The sequence below is a fragment of the Molothrus aeneus genome, chromosome 21 (genome assembly GCF_037042795.1).
Source record: "Molothrus aeneus isolate 106 chromosome 21, BPBGC_Maene_1.0, whole genome shotgun sequence".
Classification (NCBI taxonomy): domain Eukaryota; kingdom Metazoa; phylum Chordata; class Aves; order Passeriformes; family Icteridae; genus Molothrus; species Molothrus aeneus.
In genome coordinates this window covers 5,623,054-5,643,713 of record NC_089666.1, presented here as the reverse complement: position 1 = coordinate 5,643,713, position 20,660 = coordinate 5,623,054, and the positions used below count along the sequence as shown (strand labels likewise).

The following is a 20,660-nucleotide window of genomic DNA, read 5'->3' as shown; positions in this document are numbered from 1 at the left end:
CATTTGAATATTTGAGAAAAGCCAATCACAAAATGCGCATTTTCCACAATATTCATTTGAATATTTGCGAAAAGCCAATCACAAAATGCACATTTTTCAGAGGCAGGAGCTGCTGGCGTGTGCCTGGTGCCTGCTGCAGCGTGCGCCGGGAGCAGCAATCCCTCCATGGGCAGCTGACCTTCCTCCTGCCTCCTCCTCCTCCTCCTCCTCCTTCCTCCTCCTGCCTGTGACCCCCGGGCTGCCCCTGGAATGCCACAGATCCCTGGCATTAGTCAGCAGCCTTCCCCAGCCCTTTCCCAGCTCCTGACACGCACACGGAACCGCGCTCGCGGCCTTTCGGGGAGCGCGCACTCCCCACCTGCTCATCTGGGAGAAGAAGGTCATTATCCCCTGAGCTATTCAGTGCCACTGGAGCATGCAAGAATAGCTGCTTCTGCCTTTGTGCTGCCCCGTGGCAGGGATTGGCTGTGGAGTGTGGGAAACGCCGCCGAGCCGCAGACCCACACGCTCAGGGTGTATAAATATCAGCTACGGGCAGCTCCCAGCAGCACGTTCCTCCTGGATTCCGCTCCAGATCCTCTCTCTGCTCAGGACAGATGGCTCCCAGCGCTGTTTTCCTGGAGCCCGACAGCCTGCTGACACCAAAGGAGAAAAACAAAGTAAGTGCAGGCACAGCAGAGCAGTTTGCACCAGATGAGACCTTGCCTGGCTCTGCTGAGGAGCAGTGGTGGGCAGCAAAGAGCCCTGGGGAGGGTCAGGGAGAGGATCCTTTAATCACAGGGCTCTTTTCCTTTGCTTTTTGCAGCTGAGGAAGCCGGTGGAGGGTCAGGGAGAGGATCCTTTAATCACAGGGCTCTTTTCCTTTGCTTTTTGCAGCTGAGGAAGCCGGTGGTGGAGAAAATGCGCCGGGACCGGATTAACAGCAGCATCGAGCAGCTGAAGCTGCTCCTGGAGAAGGAGTTCCAGAGGCACCAGCCCAACTCCAAGCTGGAGAAAGCCGACATCCTGGAGATGACTGTCAGCTACCTGAAGCAGCAGAGCCAGCTGCAGATGAAGAGTAAGTATTGAGTTTTCTTTCAGTCTCCATTTTACCGCAAATCTGTGACTGTTGTATGAATCTCGAGCCATGGACAGCTGTTCTAAACTATTCTTTCTTCCCTTCTCCCTCTTTTCTTCCCTTCTCCAGCTGCAGGATCCTTCCATAAAAGCTCCCAGTTTGACTTCAGAGAGGGCTACTCCAGGTGTTTGCAAGAAGCTTTCTATTTCCTCTCTCTCCACAAAGTCCGAACTGAAACACAGACCAAACTTTTAAGCCACTTCCAGAAGAGCCAGGCAGCTGCTCCAGAGGTCTCCTTCTGCCCTGGGAATGCCAGTGCCCTGAAACAAGTGTCTCCAAAGGACAGCAGCCCTCTCTGGAGGCCCTGGTAATCAGAGGAGTCCTCACTGCACAGACCTGTGACAGTCCAGAGGAAGGATCTGACTGCATCTGATAGTCCAGCTCTGATCCTCTCTCCTGTAGGGAATTTTATTTCCCCCCACTTGTTTTATTTATGTGTGAGAGAATGCCGTGCTTTTGACTTCTTTTGGGGTCCTCTGGCAAAAGCTGAGGTGTTCTGTTTAGTGTTGAAGCTGTGTAGGCACTGGTGCAGTGCTGCCCAGGCAGGGGCAACGTCTTCAGAATGAAGGAGGGTGTTTGTAAATGTTACACTTGTGATGGACAGGAATTGCTGTAGGAGATTTTCTCTAATATTCCCAGTAAGAGCCGTCAGCATTGCTCTGGCTTGACTGACAACTCTGGTTGGCTCAGTCACTCTGGAGGATAAATTGATTCCCTTTGGTTCATGCACACTTGATTGAAGTATTTCCCTCTGTTTGCTCATCAGTTGTGCAGCATCAGAAACGGGTTTGGTTTTGGTTTGGATTTCTCTCCCATGGCCCTTTCATAGTCCTGTACATACAGTGTGAGGGATGACCAGGAGTTAGGAAACTATGTGGAATATTTCTACTATTTCATGCTTTTTTCAATTTAGAGAAAGAGTATGTTATTGCTTTATGTTAAAGAAAAGTAGTAGGTAACAGGCTTTATTTGTCAATGTTATACATTTTGGGTGTAAGCTATGCTTTTTTTAGCATTTTCATTATAATAATGATTTTTATCTGTATTGAGTGGTTGAATTCCTGGTGGATGATGTTTCTCCCAGTGCTGGGACTGCCCTATGGCTTACCTGCATACTGTGTATGCATCTCTGTGTGTGTAGAGAGCAATAAAATGCATTTGTGTGCAACTTCTGTGTGGGTCTCTCCATCTGAAGGATGTGCAGCTGCCTGCACCTCTGAGAAAGGCTGTCATTCTGAAGAAATGGGGTTTTTGTAAAGCTCAAGGAACTCCCATTCATGTTTACTTTGTATATTCGTGTGAATCCCACAGATTTCTGCAGAATCCTACTGAGCATTCCCTCAGTCCTGTCCCAAAACCCTCACCTGTCCTGCACCTGCCCAGAACCTGACTCCTATTTCCACACCATTTGGTCACAAATTTAGCCCACCAAGCCAAGTTTTGAGGGGTGGGGTTGTACCAGGTTTAGAGGCGTTTGTACCAGGATTTAAGGGGTTGGTTTCTACCAGGATTTGAGGGCTTGGTTTACCAGGTTTTGAGGGGTGGGGTTGTGCCAGGTTTAGTGGGGCTTCTAACAGGATTTGAGGGGTTGGTTTTTACCAGAATTTGAGGGCTTGGTTTTCCAGGTTTTGAGGGGTAAGTTTATGCCAGGTTTAGTGGGGTTTTTACCAGGGTTTAATGGCTTAGTTTACCAGGTTTTGAGGGGTGAGTTTATGCCAGGTTTAGTGGGGTTTGTACCAGGATGTGAGGGGTTGGTTTTTACCAAGATTTGAGGGCTTGGTTTACCAGGTTTTGAGGGCTGGGTTTGTGCCAGGCTTTGAGGGCTTGGCTTGGGATTCGAGGGGTTTTGAGGGAGTTGCCACAATTTAAGGGGTTTGTCCGGCTTTGAGGCGTTTTCTCCCATCACACCTGAGGAGCAGAACACTTCCCCAGCTCCACCTCCGCCAGCAATCATGGAAATCCTTGTCTCCGTGGTTCTGCTGGCTGCTGCAGCTGCCCTCACAAATATCTGGCAAAGGAGGAAAAGTTATGTGCCCCACAAATATGAAGAACATCACAGTAAAGGGGTAGTTTTGTAATAACATCCTGAAGAATGATCTGATTTCTCCCGCTGAAAATTCCCCTCCCTGCTTGTTGGTGGGGCTGTTTCCTTTCCTTTGCAGCAGTGCAGGAGTCAGAGGTACCTCTCTTTTTGGGTAATGCATTAAAATCTGATTTGAGAGTGACCCAACAGAGATTCTTGCTCTTAAGAGAGCAGTAGAAGCCTGGCTGTTAGAGTGGAAAGAGTAGGATTTGCTGATAAAAGCTGATAAAAGCTGACTCTTTGTACTCTGTGTTTCCCTTTGACGTGGTTTTGATGTTAATGAGGAGAAAGGAGATCAAACAACTCTTCCTGTGCAGGAACTTGGTGCCTACCCCAAAGAAACCAGGCCTGAATTGGACATGGTTTGAACTGTGACACACAATGGGGATGGTTAAAAAACCCAAGCACAACCCCCCCCCTTTTTTTTTTCTTTTTTTTTCCCCTAAATCATCATGAAGAGAAAGGCAGCTTGAAAATGAAAAGGAGGGTTTGCAAAGGAGTTAATGAAATAGCCCAGTGGCATCTTGTGAAGCATCAAAGTTGGCAATAGCTGAGTGATCAAGGCACTGGGAGTGTCACAGGGGCTGGAAACTCTTCCTTTTTACATCCCCTTCAGGAGCAGTGGGCTGTGTGGAATGCCTGAATTTTTCTTCTTGCCCCATGGACAGTTGACACTTGGTATGCATTAATTGTTCCCCTTGTTGCTTGTTGGTGGGAAAAAAATTGGCTTTTTTTTTTTCCCATTTTAAACATTCTGCACAATACACAATGCAGTTTCCAAATGGATTTTTGTACAGATTTTTTTCAGTTTTTAGGAGAAAAGAAAGGAATTGTACACAGCAATTCCATGTAAAACAAATTTAAAAAATTCCATTGTGCCAAGAAAACTATGTAGTTTTTAGTAAATAAAGTTAACATCCTCTGTGTCCACTGTGTCTAAAAATAAAGTTTTTACTGAAGAAAACACATCCTCTTTCTGGAGAGAGAATGTAAGTTCTTCTTACTGAAGAAATTTCCTGGTACCTGCAGAAAGGAAAACTCTGAGTTATGTGGGTGTTGGCTTTGCCTTAAGGAAAAGGATTTTTCAGGAAGAGCATCCCTGTGAATGTTTTTAAGGAAGAATTTGGTGAGGATAGAAATGCTTTAGCTATCAGAATTGTTTATAAAATGAGATGTGGAAGAATCTGGAGAGGTGCAGAAGAAAGCCCTGAATGGGTGTGCTGGGACATCTGGGAGGTGACATCCACATGGCCATGAGGAGTGGAAAAAAAGGGAAATATTGGCTTTTTTTTTTCTTTAGGAAAATATGATAGACAAATTCTTAATTTTATTTTTTTTTTTTACCGTGTTTGTTTTTTCCCTGCAGAATTAATTCTGGGTGTTTTTGCAGAGTAAGGTGATGTTTCGGAAATTCTGTGGTTTTTTAGGAGTGTCTGTGCAAAATCCCAGCTGCTGCAGGTGAGCTGGGAGCTCTGCACAGCCAGGGACAGGGGTGCAGCATCCACCAGGATCGGCAATCCACCAACTAAAAACGAATTATTTTGCGGGATTCGATGCCTGCACCAGCTGCTGTTCGATGGAGCTAAAAGCTGCTCCTGTCGGATGAGTTTTGGTCTTTTAGGAGCTGGAGCAGGATTTGTCACCAGGTGGCAGCATGGGAGAGGGAAAGGCTTAGGATCCCTCCTGGGGAGCATCAGGATCTTCCTTCTTTTCCCGAGCATAAATAAATAAAGCTTCTCCGAGGCTTCACTGTCTACCATCTAAAGTGCAGCAAAACACCTCCGGGTGCAGAACTTCGCACAGGGTTGAAGCATTTTGTGATTGTGGAAAGGTGACACAGCGGTCAGTAGGAATTCAAGGCCATTTCTGTCATCCCCAGTCGGTGTGTGGGCACAGCACCAGGGCCAGGGGGGCTGCAAGGGGAGGCTGGAGCTCCTGCCCTTGGCACTGACACAAACTGGGGGCTGGAAAGTGTTCTGCAGGTGGGAGATGGTGCTGGGAAGGATGAGAGTTTGACAAGAAAGTCTCACAGGTGTGTGTGCTTGGCAGAAAGATTTTTGAATGTAGAGGCTGATGAAGGAATAGAGATGGAAGGAAGTTTTGATATAGAAGAAAGGAATTGCTGAGCCAGTCTCACTGGGTAGCCAAGGAGGCAAAGGGTGTGTGAGTTAGAAGGGGTTTTTATGGCTTAGAACAAAGGATAAACCCACCCCAAACAAGGAGGTGTTTTTACCAAGGAGGAAGATAGCACAGGCAAACAAGGCAGCAAAGTTACAAGAAGAAAAAAAGGTCTCAGAATTTTCCACTGCAAGAAAACTGAAAAACAACTTCTAGCTTAAACTGTAATGTGCTAACTTTTAGTGATTGGAGAGCAGTAGCATAAATATGGTAATTACAGTAGTTATGACAGGCTATAGGTAAAAGTTAAGGCATAGATTGGTTCTACTGTATTAAGATGCTCAGCAAAGAAAAGTCTATAATGCAATGTAACCAAAAGAAAAGTATATAATGCATTGTAACCAAACCCACAGGGTGTCCAGGCCTGCCTGCAGCTGGAACTGACAGCTGTAGGCACAGGCTCTGTCACTCATGGCCCTGGGCTGCTGTAACCTCTTGGATACAATAAACTGCATTTTGTATACAATAAACTGCATTTTGTATACAATAAACTGCATTTTGAAGAGCTGCCTGGAGTCCCGCATCCCTCATTTTGGCTCTTACAAGATGGGATAAACTTACATGAAAAAATAGAGGAACTTCCATGTGCTGTGTGTGCAAGTGTTGATTCACTTGGAATTAATCCTCCCAGGCACATTTTAGGTATCCCTTTAGCAGCTGCATGTGCCAGAACCTTTAGTGGCCCATCTCCAGGGCTCAGAGATTTTGCAGAGTCACACAGGCAGTCACTGCCTTGTGATTCCTGTGCTAGGAAGAAAAGCATTTGCTGGAATAATATTCAGAACTCACTATTAAATGTTGCAAGTTTAAGATATTCTCGTTACATTAGGATGCTTACCAAGGAAAGCCCCCCATATGGAAATCCTGGCTGAATTCACCACCATGATTTTTTTTTATTTTAAATTTTATTAAAAATTAATACATGTTACATTTTCAAGTGTAAATACTGAAAAATAGCCTATGGCAAAATAAAAAGGCACAGGATTAAAACCAGCTTAATTGTTTCCATGGATACATGTCTGCTATTTGGCAAAAGGTATTTTATACACTTTCTACAAGAATAAGCATCATTTTAAATATATCTCTGAAGGGTGGGACCCTGTAATTTAACCATAAAGACAGAATTTGTACTCCTACAATGTGATAATTGTAGTGATGCCTCACTTGAAGGGGGTTCTTTGGAGCAGAGGAACTCAAGTGCAGGAGGAGAGTGCGACAGGCATCTTGACACAGAGCTCACTGTCACCACAAATAGCAATCCATGAACAACAAAGCAGTGATCAAAGTGCAGGGGCACAGACAGCACGAGAGTTTACACCAGCCCTAACCTGATCTGGGGGAAAAATGCACCAGAACCAGAACCAGAACACTGGAAACGGAGCAGTGGAACAGTCTCAGACAGCATTGCTGAGCCCCCAGAAAGTGGGGCTGGCGTATTAAAATTATTATTCCTTTCTGAAAAATAGATTCGTGGCTGCTTGTTGGTTTCGTTTTCTTGTGTAAGAATGAGTCCTTGTAACCCTGAAGCAGTGTCTCAGTAACAGTCAGGATGTCCTTGGAAACAGTCCTTGAGCCTGGGGACACAGCGTGGCTTCGCCAGCCCCGAGCTCCATCCCCGTCATCCCTGTGAGATTCCCAGTGGCACTGGGGACAGCTGAGGGCTTCCCTGGCTCTCCCTGCAGCAGCTGCCCCTGCTGCTGCCCCTGGGGCTGAGCAGGACACCGGGCACATCCCTGCCAGCAGCTGGTGGTGGTGTCACCAGTGTCCCATCCCGGGTTACCACACGCGGCACGTCCCCGCGGGGTGCATGGCCGTGCCCTTCTTGCAGTGGAACACCTCAGAGAAGGCTTCAAAGTTCTGCAGGGAGCCCATCACCCTAAACAAAGAGAAGGGACTCTCATTTACATGGAAAATTGCTGCTCTGGGGGAACAGAAAGTGGCTTGGGGCCTCATGTTGGGGAAGATGAAACAGGAAAGCTGTATAAATAAGATTGCCTGGCAAAAGATTATGAGAATATGGAAACTCTAAGTGAGATTGAAATGAAAGCAAGCTTTGAGATCCCTCAGTTACTGAACAACTGGAAAACAATGGCATGGCTGGCTGAAGGTGATCCCCTTTTGATGGAACAACACCCTCTGCCTGCAGACAGGCCCAAGGGTCCTGTCTGCAAGCAGACCCTGCCAGCTTGGCAGAAGGGGTCCAAAGAGGAGTTTTTAGGGTTTAAAATGTAACACAGAATGGTGATGTAATGATTCTTATAGGCTGTATGCAAATGCTATAGGATTTGTATATTGTACTAGATTGGTTAGTGAGAATTAGAATATTCAGCACAGAAGAAGATTTATTGTATTGTAACGGGAACCTTGCTCTCTTTTACACTTCCTCACTCTCTCATCCTCTTTACCACGCTCTTGCCTTATTTCTCTTTACCTCTCTCTCTCTTTTTTGGGCCTGCTCTGAGCTGTGGCTGGCAGCTCCCAGCAGGGCCCTGAACCCAGGCCCTTTGCAATAAACCCCAAGTTCCAAGCCCTGGATTCAGAGATCTCTCATCTCCCTCCATCCCAACCGTCCTACCCACGATGATCCTACACATCAGAACTTGATTGCAGCTCAGAATATAGGATGCCTTAGGAAATATAAGGTAATATGAGCAATGAAATGCCAGGACAGAGTGGGTTTGGTACTGCTCCATCCCCTATTGTCACTGCCAGATTTTCTGAAAAATCCCTTCACCAGGATTTCTTCTCCTGGGAAGCTGAGGGGCCTCAGAGAAAAATGAAAACAACAATTATCTGATTGCTTCTCCTGTGTTTGCTTTGGGATGTGGTCTGGACATTGTTTACCAACAGGTGCATGTTTGATTGGTTTCATGTGAATTGTTTTTACTTAATGATCAGTCACCATCAGCTGTGTCAGACTCTGAGGAGTCAGTCACAACTTTTTATTATTCATTCTTGTTAAGCCTTCTATCTGTATCCTTTCTGTATTCTCTTTATAGTTTTAGTATAGCAATATAATATAATATAATATAATATAATATAATATAATATAATATAATATAATATAATATAATATAATATAATATAATATAATATAATATAATATAATATAATATAATATAATATAATATATCAGCCTTCTGAGAACATGGAGTCAGATTCATCTCTTCCCTTGTCCTGGGGACCCAGCAAAGACCACACCCTATGGACTGGCAAATTTACCTGCAGGTCAGGTATAGGTAAATTCTCTCCTGCAGTGTCCTACAAGCCATGGGAGAAAATCTGGAAATCACTTGGGAGTTATCTTGTTATCAGTTATCAATTGTAAGTAACAGTAATCTGTTATCAGACTCTCCTGGGCTGTCGTGGTGCAAGGGGTTGGGTGAAGTGAGTTGTGAGTTAGTAAATGAATAAAACACACCTGTACTTCAGAGGGCTGTGAACATCTGTCTTTATGGACTGACTGGCATATTCTGGTCTGTAGGAACCACACCAGACCTGCACAGGGAGATTCATCATTAATGGCTCAGTATTGGGAATTCATGTTGGGAACCTCTCAGTGGCTTTCCTAAGACCCATCCCAGTTTGCTATGATATCACTGGGGTATGTTTTATAGACAGGCAGAATAGATGCAATTATTTATTAATTAGCTGTTGTTTTATCAAGGTCTGGTGCTCTGGGACACATCTATCTGCCCTTGATTCCCCCCAGGGGTTTGCTCCAGCAAAGTCCAAGGGCCTGAGGCACAGCCCTGTGCGTTCTCACCTGGGCAAAGTTGAGGAAGAAAAGCTGTTTGTGGGACATGTTCAGTCCAGGCAGCTTTGGCTCCTTCCCTTCCTGTTCCAGCCACTTCAAGTAGGCCTGGAAATGATCACAGATCAACTCAGAGGAGCAGCAGGAGGATTTTGAATGGGAGGAGGGATTTAAGTCACCATATGCATTAACCAGCATGCTTCCCTTCTGTATTTGTATACATTTTCTCTCTCTAATACAAACAGTGCAGAGAATTTTATGAAAAAACTGTCAGCATAAGCACTGTTGACTTCATGGTCTCTTTCTACAGGAATTTGTATCTGTAAATAAAGTGTTAAATCTCCTCTGCTTCTCTATAGTGATGATTTTTCTCTCTTCAGGTAACTGCTCATTAAATAGCAGATAACAACTTTGCTCAATGTTAAATCCATTACCTGTTATTGTTGCACATTATTTGGCCAATTTGCTTTTTTTAGGTATATTGACATGATGGAGACAAGTTAATGTGCCCTCATGCTGGTTAATTCCCAACATTCTGTTTCTGCAGCCTCTCAGGTGCTGAGACAGGCCCAGAGCATGAAACAAAAGGGAGAATAAGGGTAAAAAGAGATCCAGCACCAGAGAACATCCATGGATTCCATGTGCAGGCACTTTGTGTCACCCCACACATCCCCTCCACATCTGTCATGGCTTTTAGAACAATCCTAATGAAGTAATTAATTGGAATGGTGTCCCTTAGGGTTGAAATTTAAATTTCTGAAAATTCAGGGTGTTCTATAAACACCATACTCAAAACACCAAAGATAAAAGGTTTTACTGTGCCATCTGTTAGGGTTCTTTGTAGGGAAGAACTTTCCCTGCTCACACCTGAGCTGGACCTTTGGGCTGCTCCTGGGTGCAAGAATGGCAGCAAGCCATGGGCTCATGAAGCTTCCAGGTGTGCACCTGAGGTTTTAGCTTTTAGAATATGCTAATAACATGTTAATTGTCAAATTTTAGCACAGAATAGTTCACAGAACAGGTAAAGTTAAGGTTTTAAAGTTGAGGATTACCTTATAAGCCTGCCGGACTCCTCCGTTATCTGCAATATTTTCTCCTAACGTACTTATGCCACTGACCTGTAAAAACAATAATTAAAATAAAATAAAAAAGAATGACAGGTCAGTCATACAACAGCCTGACATGCCTGGAGCAGAGGGAAGATGTGACTTTGTGCTGGCACAAGAAAGGAGAGAATGAAATTAGAGAAATCGCAGGGTAAGAGCTGTAGGTTGGAACAGAACACCCACAAATATAACATGGACAGAACATCACTGCACACAGACCCTGGACTTTCTGGGCCACACCAGTGTCCCCAGTTCATCCCAGCCCTGTAGTAGATGGGGTTTGTGCTTATCCCCCATGGGGATCCCCTGTGAAATTCAATATTTGTGCAAAGCCAGAGCTGTGGCCGTTGTCACTCACGTTCTGTCCCCCTGCCAGCTCCCAGGTGTAATTCCCATACTGGTGCACCATGCACAGGGACTGTTCCTTGAAATGCAGTGCTGAGAAGTTGCTCCACCAGTCCAGCATGTTCCCATCCTTGTCAAAATTCCTACCTGCAGGAAAGCCCAAGGATAAGAGGAAAGTTTTGAGCAAGATTCTAAAGCTGCTGCTCTTGCAGTGTAGCAGCTGGGATGTTGGAGCAGCACTCCCTTCCTCTTTCCCCCTTGAATTTAGATGTTCAGAAATGTTTTGGGCACAGTTTATTCTCTTTGTCACAAGGGAGTGGAACTGTGGTCTCTGTTATTCCCTGATTTCCTGTTCAGTCTGCAGCCCAGGTATAGCTCCAAGGCCTGGTTTTATTTCCATGTGGATTTTGCAGAAACTGTGTAACAAAAACCTTCCCTCAGCTCTGAGGTGCTGGTTCTGTGTGACCACATGACAGAACTGAGGTTTATAGAGAATTAAAAGCTGGAATTGCAGTTCTGGAGTTTGTGTTCTTGGCTCTCTGGCTAGAACAAGGCTTTTCTTTGCTCTGGAACTCAGTTTCTGAGGCAGTTTCTCTCATCTGCACAAACTTATTGAGCATAAAAAAACCACATGGAAGAAACTCCTGACTGGTAGAGTTAGAAGCGAGCTTTCCCCCCAAATTCTTTTACATGGCATTTGGGAAGCTCTAAAAAGTCAATTTATTTCAAGCATTTGTGTCAAAAAACAAAGTCTCCTGGGATTTCAAGACACTACTGACATTTGTTCTACCCCAAAAACATTGTTCACAGATTTCACTGTATTCAGGAGCCCATGGATCTGCTTGTTTTGTGTTTCTGATCTGATGATGCTGTAAAAATAACATTTTTTTTTCCTGAGAATTGTCATTGCCTCAAATTTTTTTTTTTAACATCTGCTCATTTCTTGTGCTCTGTTCGGGAAACACTCCCTGCAAAACTTTCCCCAGAGTGTTCTCAGTGTGCTCCTATTGCTGCTGAGCTGGATGTGGCTGCGCAGGGATTTCAGTCCCAGTGCACTTTAATCCCTGCCATTCCTGCCACGAGTTTTGGCTGAAATAAAAACATTTTTTTCAGTCATCTCCTCACCGTTGTCATCGAAGCCATGAGTGATCTCGTGCCCAATAACCATCCCAATCCCTCCAAAGTTCAGGGCCTGGGGCTGGTGCTTGCTGAAGAAGGGGGGCTGGAGAATCCCAGCAGGAAAAACTGCAGAGACAGGGAGAAAGAGGGAAATGCTGTAAGGTGGCTTAATTTTGCATCACTGGCAGGCAGATTGTTTGCTTGGTGTAAGGGTCAAGAAGGAACAGAAAATATAAAATGATTAGAAACAAGCTCATGCCTCATGTGAAATTGTTTCTCTCTTGATAAATGGAAAATGACAAGTTAATAAAGGTTTAATTTAGCACATCTGCAGCTGCAGTACCTCCCTGTTTGAGACCCAAGCAGCATTTACATTAAGCTTAGCCTAATTTCTGCAGTCTGGATGGCTCTCAGCAGTGCCATTGCACAGAGCAAACTGCAGGGCTGCCCCATGGGCATGAGGAGCAGCCCGGGACACACTGGGGGCATTCTCTGGGTGCTGGCACTGGGGCTGTGCTCGGCTTTCAAACCCAAGGCTGCTCAGTGACAGGGGATAAAACTGGGGAGATGAATATTCACCAGCAAAGTGCTCGAGCTGAATAGCCAGGCAGCCTTGCCCACAATCCCTGGATGGGCACAGGCAGGTTTGCCTCTGGATGCAGACCTGAACTGTTGTGTGGATAAAAGCAGCTGGTTAAAAGGGTATAAACCTACCTATCTGGTTCCTGTTGGGGGAATAGAATGCATTGACCACTGCAGCTCCAATTATCCATCTGAAAATAAATGTTGCACACAGTTAGTCATGATGGGTTTTTTCCCCCAGACATTTTTGAAATTTAATTCTGGTTAAAAAGTGCAAGGTATATAGGAAAGAATTTTAAAAATATAATCCTTTCAGGGATTATTTATTCATATCTATCTATATCTATATCTATATCTATATCTATATCTATATCTATATCTATATCTATATCTATATCTATATCTATATCTATATCTATATCATCTATATCTACATCTATATCTATCTAATCTTTATATATATATACACCTATACCTATATCTATATCTACATCTATATTTATCTACATCTAATCTATATCTATATATCTATATTTATCTCTCTCTATATATGTATATATGTATGTGTATATATGTATACATATATACATGCACATATATGTACTATATATCTATATATATATGTAATATATATATATTCTCAGGAATGTAGATATGGATATATAAAGAAATATAATTTCCTTGTTAGGAAGGAAGAACCTTGTAACAAGAAGGAAAACCCTTATAAAGGGATTATATATAAGGCAAAAATTAATGTAGGAAAAAGGGTGCATTGATCACAGCTGATACCAGGAAACACCTGATGGTTTCTTTATGGGCAGCTTTCATCCCAAACACACAACATTCAAGGGGCAAAGCATTTTTCACTTTACCTTAGAATAGTTTAATTCCTTGATTATCTCAGCCACAGGCATCCCCAGGTGCCCACAGCATGAGCTGAACACCCCCACCATTAACCCAGAATTTAGGCTGTGTCTGTGGCTCTGTCTGGAAACTCACATATCTTGGTCAACTCTCTCTCTCAGCTTTTTCAGGCTCTTCTGGGCTCCAGCTCTCAGGTTTTCCAGGATGTTCTCAAAGTAGCTGTGTTCACTGAAGTTTAACTGCACAAACAGGGATCCAAGCACAGTGGTCAGCTGAGCAGGAAGAGGAACTCCTCGTCCCACTGAATGTCCTCTAAAGGACGTTTTGGTTGCATGGTTTCACTGAATAGTTGGTTCTTTGCACCAATTATTTATTAATGTGTTTATTTTAATGTCCTTGGAAAGGGCAGTTGCACAGGTACAAATATTCCAGCGTAAGAAAGCAAAGGCAGGGGTTTATTTTGAGGGATTTAGTGAGATATGCACAAAACACTTACATTGGCATATTCCAGGTCCAGTTTCTCATTGTGATCTTCCAAAATGTAATCTGGGTAGCCAATTTGTTCTTTGATTGCCATTGCCTGGAAGAAAAGAGTTGAATGTTTCCTCTTAATTGTGGTTTTTGTCAGCGTGCTGTTGTTGGGTTGTTTTTACTAAAGTTTCAATACAAAGAATAGTTAAATGTTTGGGTTTTTTTTCTTGGCTTTGGAATGGTGCTGATGGTCCTGAGGTCAATTAAAAGTTGGAAATGTTTTTTTTTTTTTTGGGAATTGGGAATTGTGTCACATCCAGTTGGCATTTTTATTGATGTGGGCTAACAAAGGATTGAAAGGAAAGGACAATGTAACAGGATCATAATGTCCCCTTTTCCTCTTGTTTGTGGAGAAACTGGATATGGCGATACTACAAAATTCCAAATATTTCATGTTTATGAGGGAAAACTGAAGTTCTTTGTTGTGTCTGACCTTCTCACGAGCTTTCTCCTTGGATGCCTCATCCATCCACTGTAACTCATCCAAGGTCTCCACGAACACTTCACGGATCTTCTCTATTAAATCTCGGACCTGAAAGAGAGCCAGGGAGACAGTCATCATTGCCATGCCCTATTCCCAGCTAAGGAGGGGTGAAAAGCTTCCTGCTGGAAGGCCATGTCTCCAAATTCTGTGCTCTAAACCATGGTACTGAGCACCTGAAAGCGTGGATGTGACTACATGGTCCAGGAGTGGAACAGATAACTCTCCCAGGCATTGTTCTGGGAAAAGCTGTGAGAAGCTCAGAGAAAAGAATTAAAACAATTCTTATCTTGGTCTGTGCACCTGGTATTTATGAACACGTGGAATGTTGTACGTGATTTTTATAGAGAGAGGTGTACAAGAAAGCGTTGTTCCTAACTATCCAATGGCATGAGAAATGTTGTTTGAGAACCAATCAGGTTCTGGGAGAACGATCCTGCCCATAAGTATGGGGAGTTTGGTAATAAAATTTCACTTTATGCCTTCTGAGATTTTGGAGTGAAATGTCGTTTGCTTCTCGCTGTTCCTAATACAACAATGACATAAAAGAGCATCACAAGTGAGTCCTTGCACCTTCCTGACTGCTGGATAACTCTCCCAGGCACCAGAGGGAATGGGCACTGTGGCCATTATGGATGTGTTGCTGTTGAGTCAGGAGCAACCACAGCCTCCCAAGGCATTCAGAAGGCTAACTCACTTTATCAGAAAACCCATTCCTTTTTATATTCTAGTCCACTACAGGCGGACCTGATTGGTCCCTTAATCAAAAAAACCATCACCATTGGCTAATTAAGAAGACACCCACTTGCAAACAACCTTATGGGCTGTAAACAGCTTATTACAAAACACCAGGCGCAGATTGTTCAGAATTCTTTCTCTCCAGCTCCCTAAAGCCTCCCAGGCCGACTCATGGCAAAGCTTATCTAGCTCTCTCTCTCTCTCTGACCAGAGAGCTGCCACCAGAGTGGATGTACAGTAGTATGAAGGGTAAACTACATACCATCCTCTTGCTCTCACCAGCAAAAGTCTCCCGGACATACATGGCTCCCACCGCGTTCTCCAGGTTGTTGTTGACGTAGCTCACGCACTCCCTCCAGCGCGCCTCCTCCAGCGTCGTCCCGTACAGGGCCTGCAGCACCAGAGCCCACATTAACCCAAAGCTCTTCCAAACACTGCTTGAATTAACCCAAAGGTTTCAAACCGCCGCCTAAATTAGCCCAAATGCTGCCTAAATTAACCCAAAGTTTTCAAAGCACTGCCTAAGTTGACCCAAAGGTTTCAAACCACCACCTAAATTAACCCAAAGCTTTCAAAGCACTGCCTAAATTAACCAAAAGGTTTCAAACCGCTGCCTAAATTAACCCAAACACTGCCTAAATTAACCCAAAGCTTTAAAAGCACCACCTAAATTAACCCAAAGCTTTCAAACCACTGCCTGAATTAACACAAAGGTTTCAAAGCATTGCCTAAATTAACCCAAATGCTGCATAAATTAACCCAAAGCTTTCAAAGCACTGCCTAAATTAACCCAAAGGTTTCAAACCACCACCTAAATTAATCCAAAGGTTTCAAAGCACCACCTAAATTAACTCAAACACTGTCTAAATTAACCCAAAGGTTTCAAACCACCACTTAAATTAACCAAAAGCTTTCAAACCACCACCTAAAATTACCCACCCAAATTAACCCAAAGGTTCCAAGCCACTGCCTAAATTAACCCAAAGCTGTCAAACCGCTGCCTAAATTAACCCAAAGCTTCCAAACCACTGCCTAAATTAACCCAAAGGTTCCCACTGCTGCGACTGGGCTCGTTTGAGGATTCCGTGATGTAATCACAGAATCTAGAATGGTTTGGGCTGGGAGGGAGCTTAAAGTTTGTCTCTTTCCAAAGCCCTGGCAGGGTTTTTGTGCCGAGCAGGCTGGGTTTGGTGGCAGTGGTGCTCTCCTCTTGATGAAGAGAGGAAATACCTTCCTGTAGCTGGCCCGAGCATCCTTGAAGCGCCGGCTCAAGCTGCTGACCCGGTCGATCACCAGCCGCCAGATGAGGTAGTTCTGGATGGTGCTGCGTGGGAAAGCAGAGCTGAGCTTAACCCCCCGTAAAAACCAGCACTAGGGCAGGCAGTCAGAGAGGAATCTCAGTTTTGGATGGAGACAAGGAAGGAAATCATTGCTGCCAGTCCTGGGTGTCACAGCATCTCATTTAACTGCAGAGTCATCCAGCCTGAGGGTTGGGCTGCATGTCTGTTCTGGGATTCATTTCTTATTTTTCTTCCTTCTAGAATGCAACAAGAGCTAAGCCTGTCATGTGTTTTTTTCTTCCCATTTAACCTTTTTTAAGCAAGCAGCAAAATGAGACACCTTGTACTGCAGTATTTGGAATTTGAAACCTCCAAGGGCATTTCCTGTATTTTACAGGGGTCTAATTTTCCCTCAGAAGCTCAGAACTAGCAAAGGGGGTCCAATAATTGACATTTCAGCAATCCTTCTCTGACTTTTGTCCTACCTATCCTGCAGTTTCTTTACCTGGCTGAGTACTTGGAGATAATTGCTTTCAGCTCTTGCAGATAAGGCATCCCATACACAACCACCTCTTCCTCTGGGTCCACCTGAACACTCACTGAGGACATGACACGTTGGATGAAGAAGGTCCAGTTAAATTCCTAGGCAGACAGAGAGACATTGCAGTGCTGGATGATTAAATGCCTCAGTAACTGGACTTTTGACAGTCTTATGACCTTGAATGCAGCTTTTAAAGAGATTCTGGAGGCAAAATCAGGAATGGGAATGATTTTATACCTCTATTGAAGCACTGATCAATTCACAAAGCCATTTCCAACTGGCAAGTAATTAAGAGACCCTGAAGTATGAGACTGCTCATGAAACACTTACATTGAATGCAAACTTTTCCTGCAGCTCTGCTAAGGTCATCTTGTTGTACAACAAGGTCACATCGTGCCTTTCCTCTGCTGGGGTGGTGGCCTGGAGACATTCACAAGGTTATTACTGAAATCAACTGACAGAAATATCAATGGCTGCAATCACATGCAGGTACACACACACACACACTCCAATAATATTCAGATTAACCAGTTTGTTTTGGGAAAAGAAAAAATCATTTGGTTGTGCCCAGTGCTGCTTCCAAAAATTCAGTACAGGAGCCTGGGTCCCCCCTGTTCAATAATGTTTCAGGGGTGTGTTGAGCCAAGTGGTTCCTTCTGTCCTCTCTAGAGTGGGAGGATTTCTGGGGGATTTTTAGGGTGCTGTAGGCTATTAAGGATGCAAGGGAGCCTGCCCTGGTGTTACCCCAGTGCATGGTTAGCAGAAGGTGAATTATCCTGCTTTAGAAGAGTTCCAAATAGAAATAAGGCTGGGACTGGAGCAGCACAGCAGGCAGAATTAGAGACACAGGGGCTCTGCTTTTTGGGCTGCTCATGGCACAGAAAGTCTTCTTCCCCCACTTGTTCTGCTCTGCGTCTTTTCTGCTGCATTGAAAACTGCTGCACAAACCAGCAAGAGACTCTCCCCCCTCACCCCTTGCTCCCCACAGCTTCCTGAGGAGTCCTTGACCTCTCTACTCACGTTTGCAATCTCTGTTTCAAGCTCCATGACCTTTGCCATCTCCTCTTGGACAAAGGAATCATCCCTGGACACGTTCTTGTCCTCCCGGATCATTTTGGCGATGGTGATCATGAACTGCAGGTAAGCTTCCCTCACCTGCACTCGGACACAGAACAGGCAGAAAAGGTTTGCTGTCCATCATTTCATGGAATCCCAGAATGGTTGGGCTTGGAAGGACCTTAAAGCCCATCCAGTGCCACTCCTGTCATGGCAGGGACACTTTCTACTGTCCCAGGTGGCTCCAAGCCTTGTCCAACCCAACCTGGGGCACTTCCAGGGGTGGAACAGCCACAGCTTCTCTGGGCACCCTGTGCCAGGGCCTCACCACCCTCACAGGGAAGAATTTCATCCCAATATCCCCTCTAACCCTGCCCTCTGTCAGTTTGAACCCATTCCCTCCTTGTCCTGTCACTCCAGGCCCTTGTAAACAATCTCTCTTCACTATTCCTGGGGTTCATCTTCACATTTCTCATCCAGCAAAGCATTCTCTTCGTCATGAATACCTTACAGGGCACTTGCCAGCCTCAAAACAAGAATTCTCCTCCTCTGTGCCATGCAAGCCTGGCATTCTGAGTTAGAATTACTGCTTGGGCAAAGAGGAGGCTCTGTGCTTTGCGTTACACTATGGGAACAGCGATCCAAAATTCCAGGGTGAACAGGGAAGGTTTGAGTCCTCTGAAAGTAATACCATAAATCCTCTCAGGTCTGGTTTTAGTGCCTGAAAGGAAAGCTCTGTTTCAGACAGTTCCCAGTGGCACCTTTGCTTTATTCCTGATGGGAGGCTCTGGCTGATTTATCCCTCAGAAAGGGCCTTGAGAAGACATTTGGCTGCTGAGGGAGTGCTGATCCCTGATGCAGGAAAACTTGATGCTACCTGCTCTTCTCCTCACATATTTTTCTCCCTCTCTAGAGCCTGGAAGCCAGATAAACACAGTGGCCATGGTGAAATCGAGTCTGGGCACTTACAGATGATGATTTGTGGTTTTAGGCTGAATGCTGAGCCTTAATCAGGCCAGACTCCCCCAGGCCTCAGGAGGAGTTTTGCCAAAAGATGCTGGACTAAGCACAGGGGGAGTTTGGGTCATCAGAGCTGGGCTCATTGTCTGGGGGCAGCGAGCTGGTAAATACAAATAAAAAGGGGTTGTGTCTCCTCCTTGGTCATTAGGATTAAAAGCACAGCCTCAGCCCCCCTGCTTTGTGCCTTCAAATTAAAGCTGTATTGGCCAGAACTGGTTTTCTTTCTCTAATTTGGGATTGTCTCTGCACTCTACCTGATTTCCTACCTCCTCCAAGTCAATCTGTGTCTGACCTTCATGCCCCAATGCATAAATATCTCTCTTTTCTGCTCTGGGTGCTGCTGTGGAGGTGACACTTGCAGGGGAGATTCCCAGGTCAGCAGCTTTCCACACTTTGCCATTTCCAGATTGTTTTGTCCCAGAACCTGGGAGCACCTAAAGGTGCCCAGAAGGTGTGGGGACGATCCCCTATAAACCTGACAGGGCTATATTTTAGCTAAATTCTATATAAAATGTAGCCAAACACACTGAAGTGAGAAGAAAACTCTTCCCACTGATGTTTTCATCTGCCTTTACAACCACGAGACAAAAGAGTCTCAAATGCTGATTGTTGTCCCTCTGTATTCCCTTCCATTCTTGTTAGGAAAATTGGTTTGATGTTGGGCTGCAAATGCTCTTTGTTAGCAAGGCATAATTGAGGAAAATAAAATGTACTAAAGCAGTATTTTCATCTTGGAAACAGACAAATTATCTGGCTCTGTTTGCAGCAGCTTTCTGTGTATTTACAGAAACAGTGTTTTTGCAGAATCAGTGGTTTTGCCCTGAGCATTGGCAGAGGAAAGCAGCTAGAAAATAATCTCTCACAATTTCATGTAATTTTGGGGGAAGGGGAGGGTAAGTGGCAGCAGATTCCTACTTGCTGTGCATCAGGGATTCAGAGGAAGATACAAGCAAATCCCCTGCACTCAAAATGTGAAGCTGTCCTTCAAAATGAGACTGTGTAAGCCACAAAACACAATTTTATTTTCTCATAACCTTCCTCGTGAGTTGCCCAGCTCTGGGCAGGCCTGGTATTTTTACTGTTGTTCAGTCCTTTTGTAAACTTTACAAAATGTTGGTTTAATTAGGAAAAAACATAGCAATGAATGTCACAGCCTAGTTGTGATTGTTGCATAGTGTGAAAATTCACGTGCTGGGGTTTTTGAAAGCACAGGGATAAGGAATGAAGTTGTTTTAGTGGCACAAAACAAGGGATACTTACTCTCTGATAGTTGCCCCCATTAAAGTAGTAGTCCCTGGATGGCATTCCCAAACTTGGCTGGTCAATCTGAGGAGAAATGCATTTCTCTGGTTACTGGTGAACAGGAGCTGGGGCTGCCCAAAGGAATCCTTGAAGGGCAGCAGGAGATGCTGTGAGGGATAAATTCTCTATAAAGAGAATTTAGCACGCGGCGTTGGGGTGACCCCACTCCACACACCCAGAGAATTTGGGCTCTCCTGGGTCTGGGGGAGGTGGAGGGTACAGCTCTTATCTCTGGGTTTCCAGATAAGAACAGGGTGGGTCTTAGTGTGGGTTATAAAGCAAAATTTTTCAGAAGTCATGGAGACCCAAGAACTAATTTATGTAACTTTTCTATGTTGCTTGAATTTAGGGCTGAACTTCTTGCACAACCATCCATTAACAAACTCTGAAATACTCTTTATGTGCTTTAAACCCATGGTTTCCTGCTATATATTAAACCTCATCCTCATTTTTATAAGTCACAAGAATTTACAGCCCTTAAATGCTGTAAACCAGCAAAAGTTCCATTGATCCTTATTTCTTTTGCTGAAACAAAAATTATGCTGCCATAAAACCATTTCCCA

The 20,660-nt window shown here is 44.4% G+C and overlaps 2 protein-coding genes across 4 annotated transcripts in view; one reads left to right on the top strand and one right to left on the bottom strand.

The window, feature by feature from the left end:
* The first annotated feature begins 468 nt into the window (after positions 1–468).
* On the top strand, positions 469–2,212 carry LOC136565426 (transcription factor HES-5-like). Its single transcript, XM_066564007.1, has 3 exons — positions 469–659; positions 877–1,057; positions 1,187–2,212. The coding sequence occupies exons 1-3, from the start codon at positions 597–599 to the stop codon at positions 1,426–1,428; spliced, it is 486 nt and encodes a 161-aa protein (XP_066420104.1). The 5' UTR covers positions 469–596; the 3' UTR covers positions 1,429–2,212.
* Positions 2,213–6,263: 4,051 nt separating this feature from the next.
* Positions 6,264–20,660, bottom strand: part of MMEL1 (membrane metalloendopeptidase like 1) — a 32,214-nt gene continuing 17,817 nt past the window's right edge. For all 3 annotated transcript variants that reach the window (XM_066564076.1, XM_066564077.1, XM_066564073.1), the window contains exons 8-23: positions 20,056–20,121; positions 17,740–17,874; positions 17,050–17,139; positions 16,684–16,820; positions 16,129–16,222; positions 15,161–15,289; positions 14,113–14,211; positions 13,645–13,728; positions 13,284–13,387; positions 12,417–12,475; positions 11,709–11,828; positions 10,597–10,730; positions 10,185–10,250; positions 9,145–9,240; positions 8,800–8,876; positions 6,264–7,254 (exon numbers count right to left, since the gene is read on the bottom strand). In XM_066564076.1, the coding sequence (XP_066420173.1) occupies positions 7,155–7,254; positions 8,800–8,876; positions 9,145–9,240; positions 10,185–10,250; positions 10,597–10,730; positions 11,709–11,828; positions 12,417–12,475; positions 13,284–13,387; positions 13,645–13,728; positions 14,113–14,211; positions 15,161–15,289; positions 16,129–16,222; positions 16,684–16,820; positions 17,050–17,139; positions 17,740–17,874; positions 20,056–20,121 (1,590 nt within the window). In that variant the 3' untranslated portion in view covers positions 6,264–7,154. The remainder of the gene's footprint in view (positions 7,255–8,799; positions 8,877–9,144; positions 9,241–10,184; positions 10,251–10,596; positions 10,731–11,708; positions 11,829–12,416; positions 12,476–13,283; positions 13,388–13,644; positions 13,729–14,112; positions 14,212–15,160; positions 15,290–16,128; positions 16,223–16,683; positions 16,821–17,049; positions 17,140–17,739; positions 17,875–20,055; positions 20,122–20,660) is intronic.

What these genes read in the sequence shown, in the direction of transcription:
- LOC136565426 (XM_066564007.1), top strand. Translation starts at nt 597, where the DNA reads ATGGCTCCCAGCGCTGTTTTCCTGGAGCCCGACAGCCTGCTGACACCA. An exon ending in CACCAAAGGAGAAAAACAAA is followed by an intron (nt 660 to 876) that starts GTAAGTGCAGGC and finishes TGCTTTTTGCAG; the next exon opens with CTGAGGAAGCCGGTGGTGGA. An exon ending in GAGCCAGCTGCAGATGAAGA is followed by an intron (nt 1,058 to 1,186) that starts GTAAGTATTGAG and finishes TCCCTTCTCCAG; the next exon opens with CTGCAGGATCCTTCCATAAA.